This window comes from Carcharodon carcharias, chromosome 6 (assembly GCF_017639515.1).
Source record: "Carcharodon carcharias isolate sCarCar2 chromosome 6, sCarCar2.pri, whole genome shotgun sequence".
In the NCBI taxonomy this organism is placed as follows: domain Eukaryota; kingdom Metazoa; phylum Chordata; class Chondrichthyes; order Lamniformes; family Lamnidae; genus Carcharodon; species Carcharodon carcharias.
The window spans coordinates 55,098,541-55,119,498 of record NC_054472.1 but is presented as its reverse complement, the minus strand read 5'-3'; the positions used below and the strand labels follow the sequence as shown (position 1 = coordinate 55,119,498).

General features: G+C 46.6%; 1 protein-coding gene across 1 annotated transcript in view; it reads right to left on the bottom strand.

The window, feature by feature from the left end:
• The window catches only part of amph (amphiphysin), a 289,286-nt gene that overhangs the window by 105,536 nt on the left and 162,792 nt on the right, over positions 1–20,958 (bottom strand). The window contains exon 5 of the mRNA XM_041189423.1: positions 7,629–7,724. Coding sequence (XP_041045357.1) covers positions 7,629–7,724 — 96 coding nt within the window. The remainder of the gene's footprint in view (positions 1–7,628; positions 7,725–20,958) is intronic.

Sequence of the window (20,958 nt, the reverse complement as noted above, 5' to 3'; positions counted from 1 at the left end):
AAAACAGTCCCAATTTTTCCAATCTATCTTCATAATTGAAGTTCTTCACCCCTGGAACCATTCTCATGAATCTTTTCTGCACTTTGTCCAATGCCTTCACATCTTTCCTAATGTGCAGTGCCCAGAACTGAATGCAATGCTCCAGCTGAGGCCAAACTAGTGTCTTACACAAGTTCAACATAACCTCCTTGCTCTTGCACTCAATGCCCCTATTAATGAAGCCGAGGATACTATATGTTTTATTGACTACTCTCTCAACCTGTCCTTCCATTATGCACATATACAGGCAGGTCCCTCTGCTTCTGCATCCCTTTTAGAGTTGTACCCTCTATTTTATATTGTTTCTCCATGTTCTTCCTACCAAAATGAATCACTTTGCATTTCTCCGCATGGAATTTCACCTGCCACTTATCTGCTCATTCTATCAACTTGTCTATGCCCTTTTGAAGTTCTACGCTATCCTCCGCACAGTTCACAATGCTTCCAAGTTTCATATCATCTGCAAATTTTGAAATTGTGCCCTGTAAACCAAAGTCTAGGTCATTAATATATATCAGGAGGAGCAAGGGTCCTGGGGAACTTCATTACAAACTGTCCTTCACTCCAAAAAACATCAATTAACCATTACTCTCTGTTTCCTGTCACTCAGCCAGTTTAGTATCCATGTTGCTATTGTCCCTTTTATTCCATGAGCTATAACTTATCTCACAAGTTTGTAATGCAGCACTGTATTGAATGCCTTTTGAAAGTCCATGTACACGACATCAACAGAATTACCTTCATCAACCCTCTCTGCTCCTTCTTCAAAAAACTCTAGTAAGTTAAACATGATTTTCTCTTAACAAGTCCATGCTGGCTTTCTTTAATTAGCCTGCACTGTCCATGTGACTATTAATTTATTTTTTCTTGAAGTTTCCCCGCCACCCAAGTTAAACTGACTGACCTGGCAACTTAATTCCTGAGCCATGGAAATGGCACTGTTTTGTTCTAGCCATTGAGATCTAATTAAAGATTTGTTTGGTGACCTCAGCAGAAAATAGTTTGGCAAAGTTAAGGCATTTAGAAACAAAGATTTGTGTGAAAGTTGTGCAATTTTCACTACTGTCAATTGTTAACGCATTGATCTGTAAGTGGAAGGACAGAACATCTGTGTAAAATAGTGTCTTTCAATGAGAGTTTAGAATCAGACCAGTATTGAATGGTGCAAAGTCAAAGAGACAGAGAACTCATAGTTTCACAAGATGAAACTTCAAGTAAATGCAACAGGAAAGAAATGTTAGAATGGAAATAAGAAAGCTATACTAAAATCTTGCTAGACCAGTGGAAAACTAGCTTGTCAGTAAAGAAATCAATTAATTAATTGAAGTTGTTGACAAGGTTTAAGTTGAATTAGATTCTCCTTTTATTCAGTTGAATTGTAGTGATTGGTTTTAATGTTGTAATGTAGGAAAGTACAGATTGTCACATCGTATAAGTAAGAGGTAAGGAGTCCAAGAAAGTACAAAACAAGATGTTTACATTCTCAGCCATTTCAATCGACAGAAATAATGTAAAGTTCCCTGTTGTTCATGACCCTTTAGTTTAAAGGTTTACAAATAAACAGGATGTGATCAGATAAAAGCAAAAAACTGCGGACGTTGGAAATCCAAAACAAAAATAAAAATACCTGGAAAAACTCAGCAGGTCTGGCAGCATCTGCGGAGAGGAACACAGTCAACGTTTCGAGTCCGTATGACTCTTGTGATCAGGTCTGTGTAGTTTGCTGTATGCGAACATTTTAAGAATGCACTAGTAGCTCATAAAAGGTATAAAAAGTCAGTCACTATTATAAGGATTTCAAATCATCCAGCAAAACAGGGTGCTCACCACTGACCACGGAGTAAGTCTCACAGAGAAATCTAGTGAACTCTCCAGTAAGAATTTCACCTCTATCTCCATGCAGTGATACTGCAGCTGGTAGCAGTGATCTTTACTGAGTTTTTGCAGCATGGAGCAGCAGTGATTTTCACAGACACCGAAACAGAAAACAAAAACACCGAAACAAAATCACTTCTAATTTTTTTTATAAATAGAGCAAATTAAAGATTGGGGCATTGAATGCAGAAGCTAAGATGTAAAAGCTTTCTTTTAAAAAAGAATTATTTAAAACATTTGGCTTAAAAAATGTACTAGAATCTCATAAATGTAAAACTGTTTTTTCAGAGTTTCCGTTGTTCACTAAATGTTATTAAACACATCACTGTTACAAATCCAGTTATACCTGATTGAACAAAGTGTTTTTAAGGGGTTTCTAGCAGAGATGAGGGGGCAAGAAATTTGAAAGTCTCATTGATTTCAGTGACTGCCAGCTCCTGGGGCAGTCAGGGTGCAGGAGCGAGTGAGTGGGTTGGTATGTGGTGGACAGGGAACTAGATCCACACTGCAGCATGAAGCGGAGCCCTGAGTAACAGACAGCAAGTTCAGGATTTCTGCACTAGTTTGCACATGCCTGACATCCTGACATTGCAATCAGTTTCAGAGGGTAATGATGGCAAATAGCCCATAGTCTTTGACTAACTGAATTCTGAGCTCAGAAATGTAACACGTTTTAGTCCCAATCTATATTTTGTTATTGTCTGAACATTATTGCATACTCAGCAAAGCTATGAATGCTTGACTTCGATGCTTCAAGAACCTTGTTGATTTTCAGGACTAGATAAAACATGCAATCAGAAATAGAAATCATCCTCTAACACGAGTGCCATCAACGAAACTAAACTGGTAGCTTATTATACCATGTTTTGGGCCACATTATAGCAAGAATAAGGAAAAGATACAGCATAGATTTACCAGGACAGTACCAGAGATGAGGGAGTTACAGTTATGATGAAAGACTTGGGAAGAAAGGGTGTTTTGCACTGGAGCTGTGAAGGTTAACGTGTGACCTTGAAGGCTATGATTAGGTAAACAGGAATTTCCACTGGTAGATGTTAATCCACCACATCTGGCAGGAGGGAGTGGGTTCAATTATAATCATCCCAGAAAATGATTACCTCTTTCAAGCTCAGTTCCTAGCCATGCCACATTCCAAGGTGAATGATTCATCTGCCTGCTTCAATGTGGGAGCCTCACTATTATGTGCAAATTGGGTTCTACGATATCATTAGGACCCCAAAAGCATTTTAACCAATGGCTGAATGGGGTTCTCACTGTGGTCACCTCATTCAGTCCAGATCTGGCTTAAATTTTCTCTTGTGAGAGAAAAGGAGCAGGGTTATTTGTCTGGACCCCATGAGTTTAGGTTCCACAATGAAAATCTGGCCTTCTGCTGTTGTTGGCTTCCCCCCTACTTCCCACCCAATCACCCAACCCCCTGTGATCTATCTAAATTCCAGTGCTGCCCCATCTTTGCCTGCCAGCAGACCAGCTCTCTGTTTCGGTCCATTTCAGATGGGCAGCAGGTTGGAAGCATATAACGTGGACTGTAGTGGATCAACAAGGTGGCTCACTACCACCTTCTCAAGGACAATTAAGGATAGACAACACATGCTGGCCTAGCCAGTGACGCACATATCCTGTGAAAGAATACATTTTAAGAAAGGGCCAGGAGTTGAAGTAGTCCAGGCCTCAAATTGATGATGTTAGGAGGGAAGATTTACTAACTCCTCCCCCGTTTACCTGAATTCTGTTCCCAGTTAAAATCTTCCTTGTTATTTCTATGGGAGCTCTTTCACTACAGCATTCCAAATCCAATCCCATTCCCCCACCACACTCTCTGATTCTATGATATGGCGGAGTAAATTTTCACCTTCACTGCCAGGGGGATAATCTGACAGGGATCACACTGCTCTTTATGCAACTTGCCTGACTTACATTCTGTAGCATTTAAAGCTGGCAGCATTGAAAAAGGGAAGGCATCAACTAAACAAGATTGACAGTAGAAGTGAAAGACTCAAGTAATTGCTGTGAGGTGGGCAGACAGCCAGAGAATGCACCAGGTATACTGGTACAGTGATGAACATGTCAGTGGGCAATGTCAGGTGTACCATGGAGGCCCTGTTTGATACTAGAGCCCAAGAAGATGCTATAATAATCTTCACACGAAAGCCCCAGAGCTGGTCTGAGTGACAGAAACAACAGAACGTATAAGTCTTTTTTCTGCATTTATCACATCGGACACTTTAAGAACAGCTGAACTGTAACACTCTGCCAATGGTTGACAATATGAGATTCAATTGCCGAAAATAGTGCCCCGAATTTTCCCAGGTTTGCACTAAGTGTGGCATCAGGCGGGTAAAATGGCATGCTGCCCGCCGATGGTGATGGTGTGTTTTCACGCTGTATTGCCCTGAGCCCGCCTAATTATTTATGTACTCCCAGGGAACACGCTGTTTCAATGGTGGGCGGGCTCCACCATCACCCCTTGGTTGCATCACACCGGGCGCTATGATTAAAGGCCAGCCACAAGCACAGCGCTCATTGCTTCCAGCTCACCACTGCTGCCTGGGAGACATGGCCCTCAAAGGCAAGAAGACTGCAGCCCCACCAATTTAATAACATGTCCTCTCAAGCAACTGCTGGATGCCGTGGTGGCCCGCAGTGATATCCTGTACCCCCACTCTGGCCACAGGATGGGCAGCAACGTGACTAATCCAGCTTGGGAGGTGTTGGCAGCAATGGTCAGTGCCAACGCCCTTCAGAGGAGGACAGCCACCCAGTGCTGCAAGAGGATGAATAATCTCCTCCATTCCACCGGGTTAAGTTACTCTTAATGCACAGACTCACAAACCCAGCACACATCTACAGGGCCCTCACTCACTGCCACTACCACGTGAGGGCCCAGCAGTGTAACGTCCATCAGACAACCATGCTGTGAATGATGTGTCCTGTTCCACAGGCCACTGCCTATGGACTAATTATCCCTCCCTGCTTTCGCAGGCACATCTGGGAAACAGCCGACACAGTCCATGACCCAAGGCCTTTTATCAAGCCCTGAAGAAAGCTCTTAAGAGGAATCTGGAGGCACCTTCCCTGAAGTCCTGTCACAGCGCCCACGCTACCCCCCCAACCCCGAATGCACATGCGCTATATTCAACTGTAGGGCTGTCCTTGCACTCCCCCATCACCCTGTCACTAGTCACTTCAACGTCAAAGCTGCACCTGCCCCCTGCTCCCTCTCACAAGCCACCACAGAGGCAGGGCGGCACTTAACCCTGACCCCCCCCACCTTCAAAAGTCACCTCCGAAGCAGGGTGGCACTTAACCCCGACCCCCCTGAAGCCTGCAAAGCAGCAGGCAACCCTGGCGAGCTCTGCGGAATGTTGCTGTGCATTCACCTCTAGTTCACCCAAAGTGAAGGCAGCCAAGTGCACGTCTCCTCTGTGCCGTTGTGAAACATGGCGGCGTGCTTTCCCACCGACGTGGACGGACGATCCAGCGGGGGTACAGAGCCTGGGGGGCAGGCCTTATAATGATACGTTGATGTATTAAATGAGCTTCCCGACGATCGATGGCAGGAAACGGAGGCTCAGCAGACAATCGCAACCTGCCTTCCCACCATCGTGAAACCGATCACGCCATATTGTCCGCTCATGCCAACTGTCATGCCCGCCGCTAACAGGCACGGAAAATTCCACTGAACGAATTCCATTCCTGTTGGAAGTGACCACCAATCTTGCATGTGAGGCATGAGTTGGCAGTCTGGCTGATATTGAGTGCCCAGCCATGTTTAAATCACGCGAATAAGCTGCTTATCTGTTTCTGTCAGAAAACAGCAGTTGACCAGTGGAGAAAGGTAAAAAGTGGGAAACCCAAAGGCAGCGGAAGAAATCCACCAGCACCAAGGCAAGACCGGGAATCTTGGAGGCGTGGGGGCATGGGGGAGCTGCTGCAGTGTTCAGAAAGCCTGGTATATGGGGTGGGAGGCCCAGGCAGCAGAGGCTGAGACTTATTTTTTAGGGCCCAGAGGAGCACTCCTGTTCCATGGAATCCAACATGGATTTACTAATGAGGTTTATCCCATTGTGCAATGGGAGCTTCATCTGCCACTATCAGTATTAAGAAAGTGGGCAGAAGAAAAGTTGATGCCACACTGGCCAACATTAAACAAAGCCATCCTGCAGCCAAAACATGCTGTGGGCAGCCTTAAGCAAGTGAGAGTTTGACTTCTGCCCCTCAGTAGGGGCAAGTCCCGTCCTCGAGAATTGCCAGCCAATCTGATTGGACAGACGCTCCAGCAGCCCCAGCAGTGCCAGAGACCAGTGGCGGGTGCTGCTGGGACAGCAAGGAAGCCCAAAGAGAGAAGCAATGGATCCTGGAAGACCCGGACTAAGGTAGGTCCTGGGCTTTAAGAGCAGGGAGGGATCAGGGAGCCGAAGGAGGGGAGTGAGGAGGGCGGAGGGCAGGTTTTTAGGGTCAGGCAGGGAGGAACAAAGGCAGGGGTAACATCTTGGGGGTGCCCCCAATGTGCACAGGGCACCCCCGCAAAAGATACAGGCCCCCCTTCCTTTCTGCCTTTTCCACAGTTATTCAAAAAACGGTTTTCTAAATCTCACTTTCCTGCCCATGCCAACCATTCTGTGGCGTGGGCAGCATATTATTCAGGCCAACTAGGTCAATTGTCCGTTAATCATTTTTTAAAAAATGGTAGAGGGTGGGGCCTGCCTGCCTACCATATTGTAGGGACCGGGCAAGGGGTGGGCGGGGAGAGTGTGGGCTAGCCATCCAACATATTTTACATGCTCTAGTAATCCAGAGGCCCAGGGTAATGCTCTGGGGACCCGGGTTCAAATCTCTTCACAACAGATGGTGGAATTTGCATTCAATAATTTCTGGAATTGAAAGTCAAATAATGACCATTGTCGATTGTCGTAAAAAAATCCTTCTGATTCACTAATGGGAAGGAAATCGGCCTTCCTTACCTGGTCTGGCCTACAAGTCACTACAAGTGACTCCAGATAATGCTCCAAACCACAACCTCCGCCAAAAACACGTCCAGCAGGGAGCCATAAAATGCAGCCCAGAGAATTCCCCGGGGGGAAGGGAGTGAGGAATGGTTTACTCTATTTTAACATCTCTGCTCCTCTATTCCCACCAAGAGTTAAAATCACCCCTAATTTCTTTGCAAATAAGGTTATTAAACAAGATATGAACTAAATTTGTAGGTAATAAATACACATTAAACAAATGACATGTACACCGCCTATATATGTTAAGTATGTGTTATTAAATGTATTGGAAAAGATGTTGTCCACAACAGTCCTGCTGCAGAGTTTCACACACATGGAGGGTATGTAGAAAAGTCGGGTTGCACCCTCCCCACCACCATTAACAGACCTCCAGATATATTTGCCACAAACAAAGCTCTGTATTGAAGATGAAAATTTGTCTCTATATGTTTAATAGGCATCTAGGTCCACTTAACACAGTGTCCACTTAGATATAGGTTCAGTGGGGATAATTTTCGACAATACTAGATCAGTCACCTCCATTTCCACTGATGTCAGAAAAATCAGGACAGAAGTATAATGGGCAGTTGATTCGATATCATTTGATTTACAATATTGTCAAAATCAAAGGTCCCCTCAGTAAGTAGTATCTATTAAGTGCAGTGAGCAGTGTCGGTTGAACATTTCGTAATCACACAATACCTTAATATCAGGAAACTGTCCCAAGTATGTGTCCAAGGTTAACAGAGCCTGATCCACCAGCTTCTGGTGAAAGTCTGCCCACAGTAAATCAGAATTCTGAGGAACAAGGAAAAGATCATTTCAGAGTATGTAACAACAATAGCATAGTTCACCAGTGTCTTCATCCAAGCAATTTACATAAAAATCCTGGAATAATCAGAGAGAAATAGTCAACTGAATAGTGAGAATTACTACAAGAATGCACAAGCAGATGGTAATACATGAACGAGAAATGGCCTGACCCGATACATTATATTACCACACAGCAAGCTTCCAGGAAAACCTAGGAGCAGGTTTCATGTTCATTTAATCACACACATGCACACGCACACACACACATACGCACAGATACATGTTGAGCACTTGGGTGTGAATGTCTTCAAGTCAACATTACTTTCCGGCTGGCAGGTATAAATGGGAGTTAGCAAAGCCAGATGGGAGAAGGAATGGCAATGCCAAGACTTGAGCTCATATGAAGAGGCTAATCTCCGAACCATAGAGAAAGAGAACTTGGAGGGAATAGGGATGGTGAAATCAGAGTCCTCTACCAATATCCTTTGGAGAAGGAAACCTGTCACTTGCTCATTCTAGCCTACATGTGACGTCAGTCCCCAACTAAAATGGTTAACTGTGAACTGCCCTCTGAATGGGCCAAGCAAGCCATTCATTTGTATCAAATTTCTTCCAAGGAACTGGTTCATCACCATCTTCCCAACAACTACTAAGGGATAGCCAATAATTGCCAGCCTTGCCAGGCAATACCCACATCCTGAGAATGAATTTCTTTAAAACTCAGGATTAATGCAAACATTCCTGTCATTTTTGTTCACTTGAATAGACATAGGGCTGAATTTTTAGGGCCCCCTGAAATCAGGAACTGAGGCGAGGGTACCTGAAAATATTGGCTCCAGGCAGCATGTTAATTTCAAGGTCCTGGTCCGGGCACCAGCAATAATTTCCAGGGCAGGGAGAATGGTGGGACAGGAATCCGGCTCAACTCCCAATTGCCTCCAATTAAATGTGTTAAAAAGCTCATTTAGAGCTTGTCAGGGGCTGAAGTTCAAATTTTTAAAGAGAAGACTCACACCATCAGGAACTGACCAGTTGAAGGTAGGCAGGTACAAATTGTAAGTGGCATTGTAGTCCTGTCACTAGACTAGTAATCCAGAGGCCCAGGGTAATGCTCTGGGGATCCAGGTTCAAATCTCTTCACAACAGATGGTAGAATTTGCATTCAATAATTTCTGGAATTAAAAGTCAAATAATGACCATTGTCGATTGTCGTAAAAAAATCCTTCTGATTCACTAATGGGAAGGAAATTGGCCTTCCTTACTGGTCTGGCCTACAAGTCACTATAAGTGACTCCAGATAACGTGCTAGACTCTTAAATTGCCTAGCAAGCCACTCAGTTGCATGAAACTGCTTAAAAGTCAACAAGGAATGAAATTGGACGGACTATCCAGCATCGATCAAGGCACTGGAAACAATAACTTAGCCCTGTCGACCCTGCAATGACCTCTCTACTAACATCTGGGGGCTTCTGCCAAAATTGGGAGAGCTATCTCACAGACTAGTCAAGCAACAGACTGACATAGTCATACTCACAGAATCATACCTTACAGACAATGTACCAGACACCACCATCACCATCCTTGGGTATGTCCTGTCCCACCGGTAGGACAGACCCAACAGAAGTGGTGGCACAGTGGTATACAGTCAGGAGTCTTCAACATTGCCTCTGGACCCCATGAGGTCTCATGGCATCAAGTCAAACATGGGCAAGGAAACCTCCCACTGATTACCACGTACTGTCCCCCCTCAGCTGATGAATCAGTGCTCCTCCATGTTGAACATCACTTGGAGGAAGCACTGAGGTTGCAAAGGGCACAGAGTGTACTCAGGGTGGGGGACCTCAATGCCCATCATTCTCCGGTTGTTGGTCGGAGAAGATCGTTCTGAGGGAGAGATGTCTGGTCGCGGTAAAACTGGAGGCAAAGGGTGCACCAAGGCCAAATCTCGCTCCTCCAGAACCGGTCTCCAGTTCCTCATGAGCTGTATCCGCTGGCTGCTGCACAAAGGTCACTATGCTGAGCGTGTTGGGGCTGGAACTCCCGTCTACCTGGCCGCCATCCTCCAGTACCTGACGGCCAAGATCCTTGGGCTGGCCGGCAACACGGCTCGGGACAACAAGACCCGCATCATCCCCCAGCACCTGCAGCTTGCCATCTCCAATGACGAGGAGCTCAACAAGCTCCTGGGAGGGGTCACCATGGCCCAGGGTGGGGTCCTGCCCAACATCCAGACTGTGCTGCTGCCCAAGATAACCGGCCACCTAGCAAGGTTTGTGCCTGAAGGGGTGAAATCAGAAAAAGATCAAGAGTGGCTCGGTAGCACCACTACTGACCGAGCTGGCTGGTTCCTATGGACATAGCTGCCAAGTTGGGTCTGTGGCAGGTGGTGAGGAAACTGACAAGAGGGGATAACATACTTGACCTCATCCTCACCAATCTACCTGTTGCAGATGCATCTGGCCATGACAGTATCAGTAGGAGTGACCACCGCATAATCCTTGCGGAAATGAAGTCTCGCCTTCACATTGAGGATACCCTCTATCGTGTTGTGTGGCACTACCACTGTGCTAAATAGGATGGATTTTGAACAGATCTAGCAACTCAAGACTGGGCATCCATGAGGAGCTATGGGCCATCAGCAGCAGCAGAATTGTACTTGAACACAATCTGTAACCTCATGGCCCGGCATATCCCCCATCACCATCAAGCCGGGGATCAACCCTGGTTCAATGACGAGTGCAGGAGGGCATGCCAGGAGCAGCACCAGGCACACCTAAAAATAAGGTGTCAGCCTGATAAAGCAGCAACACAGGACTACCTGCATGCCATACAGCATAAGCAGCAAGTGATAGACAGAACTAAGCGAATCCACATTCAACGGATCAGAACTAAGCTCTACAATCTTGCCACATCCAGTCGTGAATGATGGTGGACAATTAAACAACTCACTGGAGGAGGAGGCTCTATAAATATCCCCATCCTCAATGATGGAGGAGCCCAACACATCAGTGCAAAAGATAAGGCTGAAGCATTCACAACAATCTTCAGCCAGAAGTGCTGAGTGAATGATCCATTTCAGCCTCCTCTGGAAGTCCCAGCATCACAGATACCAGTCTTCAGCCAATTCGATTCACTCCATGTGATATCAAAAAATGGCTGAAGGCACTGGATACTGCAAATGCTATAGGCCCCGACAATATTCCAGCAATTGTACTGAAGATTTGTGCTCCAGAACTTGCCACGCCCCGAGCCAAGCTGTTCCAGCTACAACACTGGCATCTGCTGGCTATGTGGAAAATTGCCCAGGTGTGTCCTGTACACAAAAAGCAGGACAAATCCAATCCAACCAATTACCACTGCATCAGTCTACTCTCGATCATCAGTAAAGCAATAGAAGGGGTCATCAGCAGTGCCATCAGGACACACTTGCTTAGCAATAACCTGCTCACTGATGCCCAGTTTGGGTTCTGCCAGGGCCAATCAGTTCCTGACCTAATTATAGCCTTGGCTCAAACATGGACAAAAGAGCTGAACTTCAGAGGTGTGATGGGGTATTCTCCACTTGCCTGGATGAACGTAGTTCCAACAACACTCAAACCACTGCTATCATCTAGAAGGACAAGGGCAGCAGACACATGGGAACACCACCACCTGCAAGTTCTCCTCCAAGCCACACACCAACCTGACTTGGAAATATATCGCAGTTCCTTCACTGTCGCTGGGTGAAAGCCCTGGAACTCCCTCCCTAACAGCACTGTGGATATACCTACACTACATGCACTGCAGTGGCTCAAGAAGGTAGATCACCACCACCATTACCTTCTCTAGGGCAATTAGGGATGGACAATAAATGTTGGCCTAGCCAGCAAGGCCCACATCCCATGAATGATTAAAAATAAAAAGGAGACTCCAAGGCATACCCTGGCTTCATAAGTGGGTCAGTGGGGCAAAGGGGGATTGGACACTTGGTATGGGAATGCCCTTGGCACTGCACAGGTGACAGTGGGCTGAATAACATGTCCCATTGTGGTGGGAAGGACTCACGCCCGGAAGTGGCTTTTCGGCTCCCGCCCTCGCTGTATAAAACAGCAATTAGTCAATGGTGGGCCTGTGGGTGAGCTTCAAGGCTGCAAGGTCATTCTCCGTCTGCCCAATTGGAGCTGGAGGCAGGATGTCCAACATCCACAGTATTGGCCATGACCCGGAAGGAGGTCATGGCCACTCACTTAAAGGGCCACCTGACACAGTGTTAAGTGACCCAGCAAATGTGTTAGTCTTCAATCCAAAGTCAGTATTTATTTGTCGGAGATAATATCAGGCATTGTTTGTGGTGAGTGAGATTCTTATTTATATTGTCATGAAAGGTGCAGAGTTTGAGTTGATTCTTGCCAGTGAGCACAGATGGCATATAATCTGATCACGGAAATGCTCTCAAGATTTTAACACAGAGGAGGTGTTCAGTTCTAGCACGTTTTCTTCCATAGATGGCCGAGACAGGAGAGTGAGAGGAGAGGGCAGGGAGGAAGAGCAAGAACAGCCCTTCAATGATGAATCCCTCTGCACCCTCCTTCTTGCTATGTCCACCAGGCATGAGGTCCTAATGCCAGCACTGGGAGGAGGTGGCCCTGGAGGTCAGCAACGTGGGCATCATGCTTTACAATGCAGGAAGAGGCTGAATGACTTCTTGAGATCGGCAAAAGTGAGTAAGTCCTCAACATATGTATTCTTGTCCCATGAAGCTAGAGGGAAGGCTTGAAAATGCTGGAGCCTTGTGAGGATGTTGGAAGTCCAGGGCAGCATTATGCAGCAATGGCACTGTTTGTGGCCTTGATGCCTCTGTGGAGGTGTCATTGTGGTTCCGCGGGGAAGTGGGGGGGCAGGCCTTACATGTGAGGAAGGCGCACAGCATCTTGGCTGCCAAGCATTGTGCAGTTCTTGCATTCCCTTCTTACCTTGGAGGCGGGATGACATCAAGTAATATAAGAGTAATAGTTGTTGCAATGTAACAAATACTTTCATGAAAATTCCAGGGGGGGAAGCAGGATTAGAGGTGGAGTGCCAAATCTGGCAATCCTGATGTTGCAGGAGGAGATAGTGCTCCTGCTGACCTCAACAGGATCTGCCCGATCCATCATCAGAGGCGAGTTTGGAGGAAAGCGTGGATCTGGTGAGATTGCAAGGGGCTGAAACCTTGACACAGAGTGGATAGAGCAAGTGGAAGGGTACTGATGCTTGGCATGCTTTCATGAATGGTAAATGTGTCGGTTCTGGGCTCAAAGGCAGGGAAGCCTTGTGAAGTTGCAGCAAGTGTGGTTTAATGGTTGCTATGTTTCATATCTCATAATATACCCGCTGAGCATTGTGACTTTGCACATCCATTGAATGCTTTCAACCGACTAACACCCTTTTTTCTATGTCTCCTGCGTGGGTGAAGCCTCTTCTGTGGAACTCGCCAGACCTGTCGGTCTGGTTATTGCCTCTGAGGAGGAAGAGGAAACCTTGGAGGATGCAGGTTCGCATCCTCTCTCTGTATCAAGTACCAGCGCAGATATCGGCACCTTGGCAGGGATTAGCACATCGGGACAAGTACAGTCTGATGAGGGCACTTCACATGCAGCTGCCAGACAGTGTGGTGGAGCAGGTCTCAGGCAGTCGGGGGAGTGCCCAGGGTGATCCAGAGCCTGACTCTGAGTTGGATGGTGAGTCATCCATGAGGCGGCATATGCTGGATATCCAGCACGAGGTGCATTGATATTTGGCAGATATATCAGGGGGATTGCATGGTCTGTCCCAATCTGTGGAGGTGTCCATCCAGGCCATATGCACTGCAATTATCCACTCTTCAGAGTGCCAAGCTTCCTTCATGGACAGACTGGCGACTGTCCTGGAGGGGCAAACCGAGCGTATTGCAGACACAATCATGGGTCTGCACTCTGACCACGCTCAGGGGCCCAGAGCCAAGGTGGTAGGGAGTTTCAGAGCATGGACACTGAGCCAGCTACTGGAACCTCACAGGAAGGCAGGGAGGACCAAGCAGACCTCGTGGCAAAGGATGAGTGGCTGCTGTGCCATCTGGAAGTGCCTCTCAGGGCACTACTGAGAGGGGCAGCCTCTCTTCCGCCCATCCTTCATTAACATAGTCCTAGTTGATTGTATTGGTGACAGAAGCTACTCCTATGCCTTAGTAGGAGTCTTCTAACATGGCGGGACGGTCAAGGCCTCAGCCGCACAGAGCTCGGCCGCTAAAGTCATCCAGGGCAAGGTGAACAGATCAGCCGCCTCCCTCCAGTGCAGCAGCAAGTGAGGGGGGAGCACTGCGCCACAGCACTAGGAAACACTTTAAGAAAACTCCACAATAGTCACCAAGCAGGTCACATGGGTATCTATTTTATATTTGTTAATTAGATGCGTCATAATGAATATGTCAATAAACCTTACATTTACTATCCCTCATGCAGAGACTTATGTAATCTGTGATTTTTCTACTATTGGTGGTGGATTTGGATGACTCGAATGCAAAGGACTTGAAACGGTGAGTGCACTGACAGGACTTCCACAAAGAATGACTTTGAGACTCAAGCAGTGCGCACATCTCTGAGACCAAGAAATCTTAACCCATTGGAACCTCTAACTTATCAAGGCATGCCATAAGATCAAAATCCCCTCCAATTAGGACATTTATGGAACATAATTTCAAACCCACAGACATGTTTTGACCTCATGATTGGAAATATAAATTTCAAAAAGATAAGCTGTAGTCAGGGCTGGGCAGCAAGGGGTTAATTCAGACATTTAGTGTAAACACAGTGACTCATCAAAAGGGTTTGGACATTGACTAATTGAAATCTGATTCCCCCATACAATGGCACAAAGGACATATCATCAATACAATACACTCAAGGAATTATTCAACTACCACAGACAATAGTACTGGAACAGGGTCATTCAAACTCTCATAAATTTTGGAGCCAGGTGCTGTTACTGTGCTGTTACTGTGCTACCTCAAACAACAGGAGAATTGCTCATACAGTAAGAACTGATACTATTTGTCTGGATACATCTTCCATGGAAAACCTCGTATTATTCCAACCAGCAGGAGCTGATGACATTTGTCTGGACTTTGCATGAAATCAATTCAATGGCATTGGAACAACAGGAAATATATTTTGACATGTCTGTGTTAAATTATTATAAAAGAAGAGCACATCTGAGGTTTTGTCTGCAGTTAGAAGAAGGATTGAATTTGGTCATCTTGACTCAGGCCTACAGTCAACATTGGCCAGACCAGTTGGGGATTGTAAGTGTTTTCAGCCATATCATGGTGATGCTGGCCTGAAGGTTTTGGGCTGCGGTCAAGAAGGAAGGTCAACCTGGCTCGCGGAGCGACAGTTCTTACAGGAAGGACCAACCGTGTGGAGGATTGTAAGTTTCAGCCAAATTGTAGTGATATTGGTCTGAGGGTTTTGTAAATATTTGGGGCGAAAACTTGGTGTTTTTTGTCAGTACCTTGTAACTTGTTTCAGCCATATCTTGGTGATATTGGTCTGAGGGTTTTTCAAGGTTTCAGGACAGGGTGTGGTGTTTTGTCTGTGTCTATGTAAGTTTAACCAAGTTGTGGTGACTTTGTGTTGGGTACTGGGAATAGGTTGTTTTAAATTTTGGATTTTGCTCTGTGGGGTTATAGGTGATTCAATAAAGCAATTGTGAATTATCAGAAGAAACTTGTCTCACTGGTCATTCTGTCCAAGCCATACACTTGTGTATCTGGTGTCATGAATTTGAGTGTGGGGAGGGTCTCTGAGGGAAAAGAGGAACCCCTACACTACAGCCATCCATGCAGTCACATCCAGGGCCTTGCATCTCTACAACAGGGTGTTCCTTCACCTCGTCTTTGCCCTCATTGTCAGAGTAATGGCCACTATCCGGCATCCCTCTTCCACAAGGGCATCCCCCTTGTGGTGAGGTTATGGAGTGTGCAGCACACTGTTACCATGAGTGACACTCATGATGGAGCGTACTGCAGTGCACCTTCTGATCTATCAAGATTCCTGAACCTCATCTTCAGTAGCCCAATTGTCTGCTCTACAGGCAATTTGGCCCTGGTGGTTCTGTGGCTGTTGTGGTAGCTCCTCTCCACGTCTATTCTCAGGGCCTTTACTGAAGTCATGGGCCATCTCTTCAAAGAATAACCTTGTCACCTAGAAGCCAACCATTCAGGGCATCAGGTCCATTGAATGAGCTGAATTTTGCCTTTGATGGGCAGGCGGACCTGACCAACTTGGTGGCGGGTGGGCAGCCGATTGCCGCCGTTGAAACGTGCCCCACCGCCATTTTAAGTGGGAAGGCCAATTAAGGCCCACCCAGCATGACGCCCAACGGGAAGCGCTATGCCCTTCCTTTGCGGGTTGGGGGGCGGGGGATTCCCCAAATGCGAAAGTGCGCTCTTTTCGCATACACACGAAACAGCGCACATCTCCCTGAGGCTAAGTGGTGCCTCAGGGAGATGGCTGAAAGTTCCTCAAAGTTTAAAAATAGAAAAATTAAAAAATCATTAACATGTCCCCCACATGTGACAATGTCACACAAGATAGGACATGTTAATAAAGTGCACAAAAACTTTATTAAACTTTTTTAAAGCCGACGTTAAACCTCATCCCGCCATTGGATGGGGTTTGTTAATAAATCACTTGCCCGCCTGCCCATTGGGCCCATGCGCCGAGCCGAAGTTCACACGGGCTCCTCAAAATCGGTTTCAATTGCCGAGTTAAGGGACTTAACAAGGCTTTTAATTAATGGCGGGCATGTGTCGTGCTGCATAGCGCAGCCGCCCACCTAAATATCACGATGCTGTGCACTGACGTCGGGACGCTCGCGCCACCAGCACGTCAGCCAGAAAATTCAGCCCAATATGTCTGGAACCTGGGAGTTACGCAGAATGAATAAGTCATGGCAGTTGCCCAGGTACCTTGCGCATACCTGCATATTCTCATAGACTCATAGATGTCTGCAGCACAGAAGAAGGCCACTCGGCCCATCATGTCTGCACCAGTCAACAAAGATCGGACTATGCTAATCACATTTTCCAGCGCTTGGCATAGCCCTGGAGGCTATGGAAACGCAAGTGAATATCTAAATACTTCTTAAATGTTACAGGAGTTTCTGACTCAACCACCCTTTCAGACAGTGAGTTTCAGACTCTCATCATCCTCTGGGTGAAAAAATTTCTCCTCAAATCCCCTCTTAGCCTTCTACCACTTACCTTGAATCTATGCCCCCTGGTTATTGACCCCTCTACAAATGGAAAAAGTACCTTCCTATCCACTCTATTTATGCCGCTCATAATCTTATACACCTCTATCAGGTCCCCTTTCAAGCTTCATTGCTCCAAGGAAAACAACCCCAGCATATCCAATCTTCCCTCATAGCTCAGACCCTCCAGCCCAGGCAGCATATTGGTAAATCTCCTCTGCACTCTCTCTAATGCAATCACATCCTTCCTACAATATTCCATTGATTGTGGTCACAGGTCGAGTGAACATTCAAGGAGTGATATCCCTTCCTGTTAATAAATATTCACAGCTGGCCAGCTGGAGCTTTTATGGTGATGCGCACACAGTCAACCACTCCCTGGGCCCTTGGGAAACCTGTGATCACTGCAAAGTCTCTATCTGTTTCGAGTTGACTCTGGCAGTCCAGTGAGGATGCGATTTTGAACATTGCATCTGTGGAGACCTTAATACAGTGGTGTGCAGCAGGCTGCAAAATGCCACTGAGGTCTCCACATGCTGCCTAAAAGGATCTTGTTGCAAAGAAATTTGGCGCAACAATCACCTTTCTAGCAACTGGTAGTGGATGACCACCAACGCAGTTGGAAGAGATCTCCCCTGCCAGCATGTCACAAAGGCAGGTCACTGTGGATGTTGAGAGCCTGAGTCTTCTCTGGTATATGTCTCTGACATCTGAAGGTGGCTCGTTCTCTGCCTATATAATCGATTGGCAGCAAATCCTTCTGAACCTCTATCAGATTGATGCCTTATTATGGCTGCATCATCTTCTTGCTCCGGTGCAGCTCTGCTACCCTCATGCACTCTCCATCTGCCCTTACTTCCTCTCCCTCTCAATCTCCTCCTCCTCTCCTCCTCATGGGAGGATGTGGCTCTCACAGAGACAACTATTCCCATGTTTTCCCTGCCAAGAAGGTGCAGTTCAGGGTCTAAATTCTCTTCTCAGCAGGAAAAGTGAACACTCAAAATAACAAATGTTTACCATGGAAACACAGCTTTCTACATCAAGCACAGCCAGCAGTCACAGCACCCTCAACTGCTGAGTTCAAGCTAAGGACTCAGCTGGAGACTTTAAACCCGCCTTTACAAGCTTACAGTTAAAAAAACGAGATCCCCACCTGGCGTGAATCACACTCTCAATGCATTTTATTGCTTCCAACATATATTATTTGAGCCAACTGGCACATTAATAAGCAACTTAATTACATTTGAATAAGGTGGGTGGCTCCTGGTTTCTGGGGCCGCCCACCTGTCATATTTTCCGGATCGGGCGTGATGATGATGGGAACGTGACCCAACGTCATTGTGCACAATAACACATTGGCACAGGCACACAAACGACCCGTTTTCATTCTGTTTTACTCAATATAGGGAGAGTCGGAACACAACACCTGGGCATGGAACATGATCAACATCCCTTGGTATCCTGGAATCAGAAGAGAAGGCCCAAGGCTGCCTAGAACAATTGGGCAGACACCTGTCCAGAAGGAACTGGCAATGACTGTCAGATTTTAGGCCCTGTGATGATGAAAGGCAAAACCCTCAGCAGGAAGTGTGGAACCCCAGGCAGCAGGGGACAGGAGAGGAATGAGGGGCAAGAAGGCAATGGAGACCAAGACCTAAACACAGGAACCACCCTCTAAGATGCAGCAACATGGAGATGACCGAGACTCACTGCTGCAGCAGACTGACTCTCCGGGCAGATGGTTACAGACATATACACCCTCTTCGCTGAAGACCTCGCCCCTTGCAGCACTGGTCACTATGCCCTGCCAGTTGTTATCAAAGTCACCGTTGTCTCCAATTTCTTCACCTCTGGCTCCCTCCAAGGGTCAGCTTGTGGACCTCGATGACATCTCAAAAACAGCTGCACACATAGAAACATACATAGAAACTAGGAGCAGGAGTAGGCCATTCAGCCCTTCAAGCCTGCTCCGCCATTCATCATGATCATGGCTAACCATCCAACTCAATAGCCTGCTCCCGCTTTCTCCCCATATCCTTTGATCTCTTTCTCCCATTAGCTATATCCAATTCCTCCTTGAAAACATACAATGTTTTGGTCTCAACTACTTTCTGTGGTAATGAATTCCACAGGCCCACCACTCTCTGGGTGAAGAAATCTCTCCTCATCTCAGTCCTAAATGGTTTACCCTGAATCCTCAGACTGTGACCCCTGGTTCTGGACTCCCCCACCATCAGGAACATCCTTCCTGCATCTACCTGTCTAGTCCTGTTAGAATTTTATAGGTTTCAATGAGATCTCCCCTCATTCTCCTGAACTCCAGCGAATATAATCCTAACCGATTCAATCTCTCCTCATATGTCAGTCCCACCATCCCAGGAATCAGCCTGGTAAACCTTCGCTGCACTCCCTCTATAGCAAGTACATCCTCCCTCAGATAAGGAGACCAAAACTGCACCCAATATTCCAGGTGTGGTCTCAGCAAGGCCCTGTACAATTGCAGCAAGACATCCCTGCTCTTGTACTCGAATCCTCTGGCTATGAAGGCCAACATACCATTTGCCTTCTTTACCGCCTGCTGCACCTGCATGCTTACCTTCAGCGACTGGTGTACGAGGACTTCCAGGTCTCGTTGCACATTCTCCTCTCTCAATTTATAGCCATTCAGATAATAATCTGGCTTCCTGTTTTTGCTACCAAAGTGGATAACCTCACATTTATCCACATTATACTGCATCTGCCATGCATTTGCCCACTCATTCAGCTTGTCCAAATCACACTGAAGCATCTCTGCATCCTCCTCACAGCTCACCCTCCCCCCAGCTTTGTGTCATCTGCAAATTTGGAGACAGTACATTTAGTTCCTTCATCTAAATCTTTAATTTATATTGTAAAAAGCTGGGGTCCCAGCACCGATCCCTGTGGTACCCCACTAGTCACTGCCTGCCATTCGGAAAAAGACCTGTTTATTCCTCCTCTTTTCCTCCTGTCTGCCAACCAGTTTTCTATCCATCTCGATATGCTACCCCCAATCCCATGCGCTTTAATTTTACACACTAATCTCTTATGTGGGACTTTGTCAAAAGCCTCCTGAAAGTCCAAATAAACCACATCCACTGGCTCCCCCTCACCACCTCTACTAGTTACTTCCTCAAAAAATTCCAATAGGTTTATCAACCATGATTTCCCTTTCGTAAATCCATGCTGACTCTAGCCCATTCTGCCACTGTTTTCCAGGTGCTCAGCTATTAAATCTTTTATAATGGACTTGAGAATTTTCCCCACTACTGACATCAGGCTGATTGGTCTATAATTCCCTGTTTTCTCTCTACCTCTCTTTTTAAATAGTGGGGTTACATTAGCTACCCTCCAATCTATGGGAACTGTTCCAGAGTCTATAGAATCTCGGAAGATGACCACCAATGCATCCACTATTTTTAGGGCCACTGCATCTCACTGATCACAGTCAAAACTGGACAGCACATTCATTTAAACAGTGACACAGCCTCATAGGGAGAGGGGGCATTGGGTTTCAGCTCCATCACTGGATTCCCCACACCCCCCTGCCCACCCCACCCCCGCCCTCCCCCCGAGTTCAGGGCATCATCAATTGCACCCATGTGGCCTTCAAGACACCCAGTGGCCAGCCAGTTAGATCCATCACCAGGAAGGGTTTGCACTCCCTCAACGTCCAGCTGCTCTGCAACCACAAGTGCTTCCTCCATGTGTGCACTCGCTTTCCTGGCAGCTGCTATGACTCCTTCATCCTCCGCCAGTCCAGGCTGCCTCAGGTCTTCACTCAAACCCTGAAAGTTTGTGGACACATCCTAGGGGACAAGGGAAATCCCTTGAAGAGGTGGGTCCTCAGCCCTCAATGCAAGCTCGAGAGAAAGATACAGAGGCAATACAATCAGTGGCCTTGTAGAAGCAGGAATTGAGAGGAGAGAAGGAAGTGGAGGTGGAGAGAGAT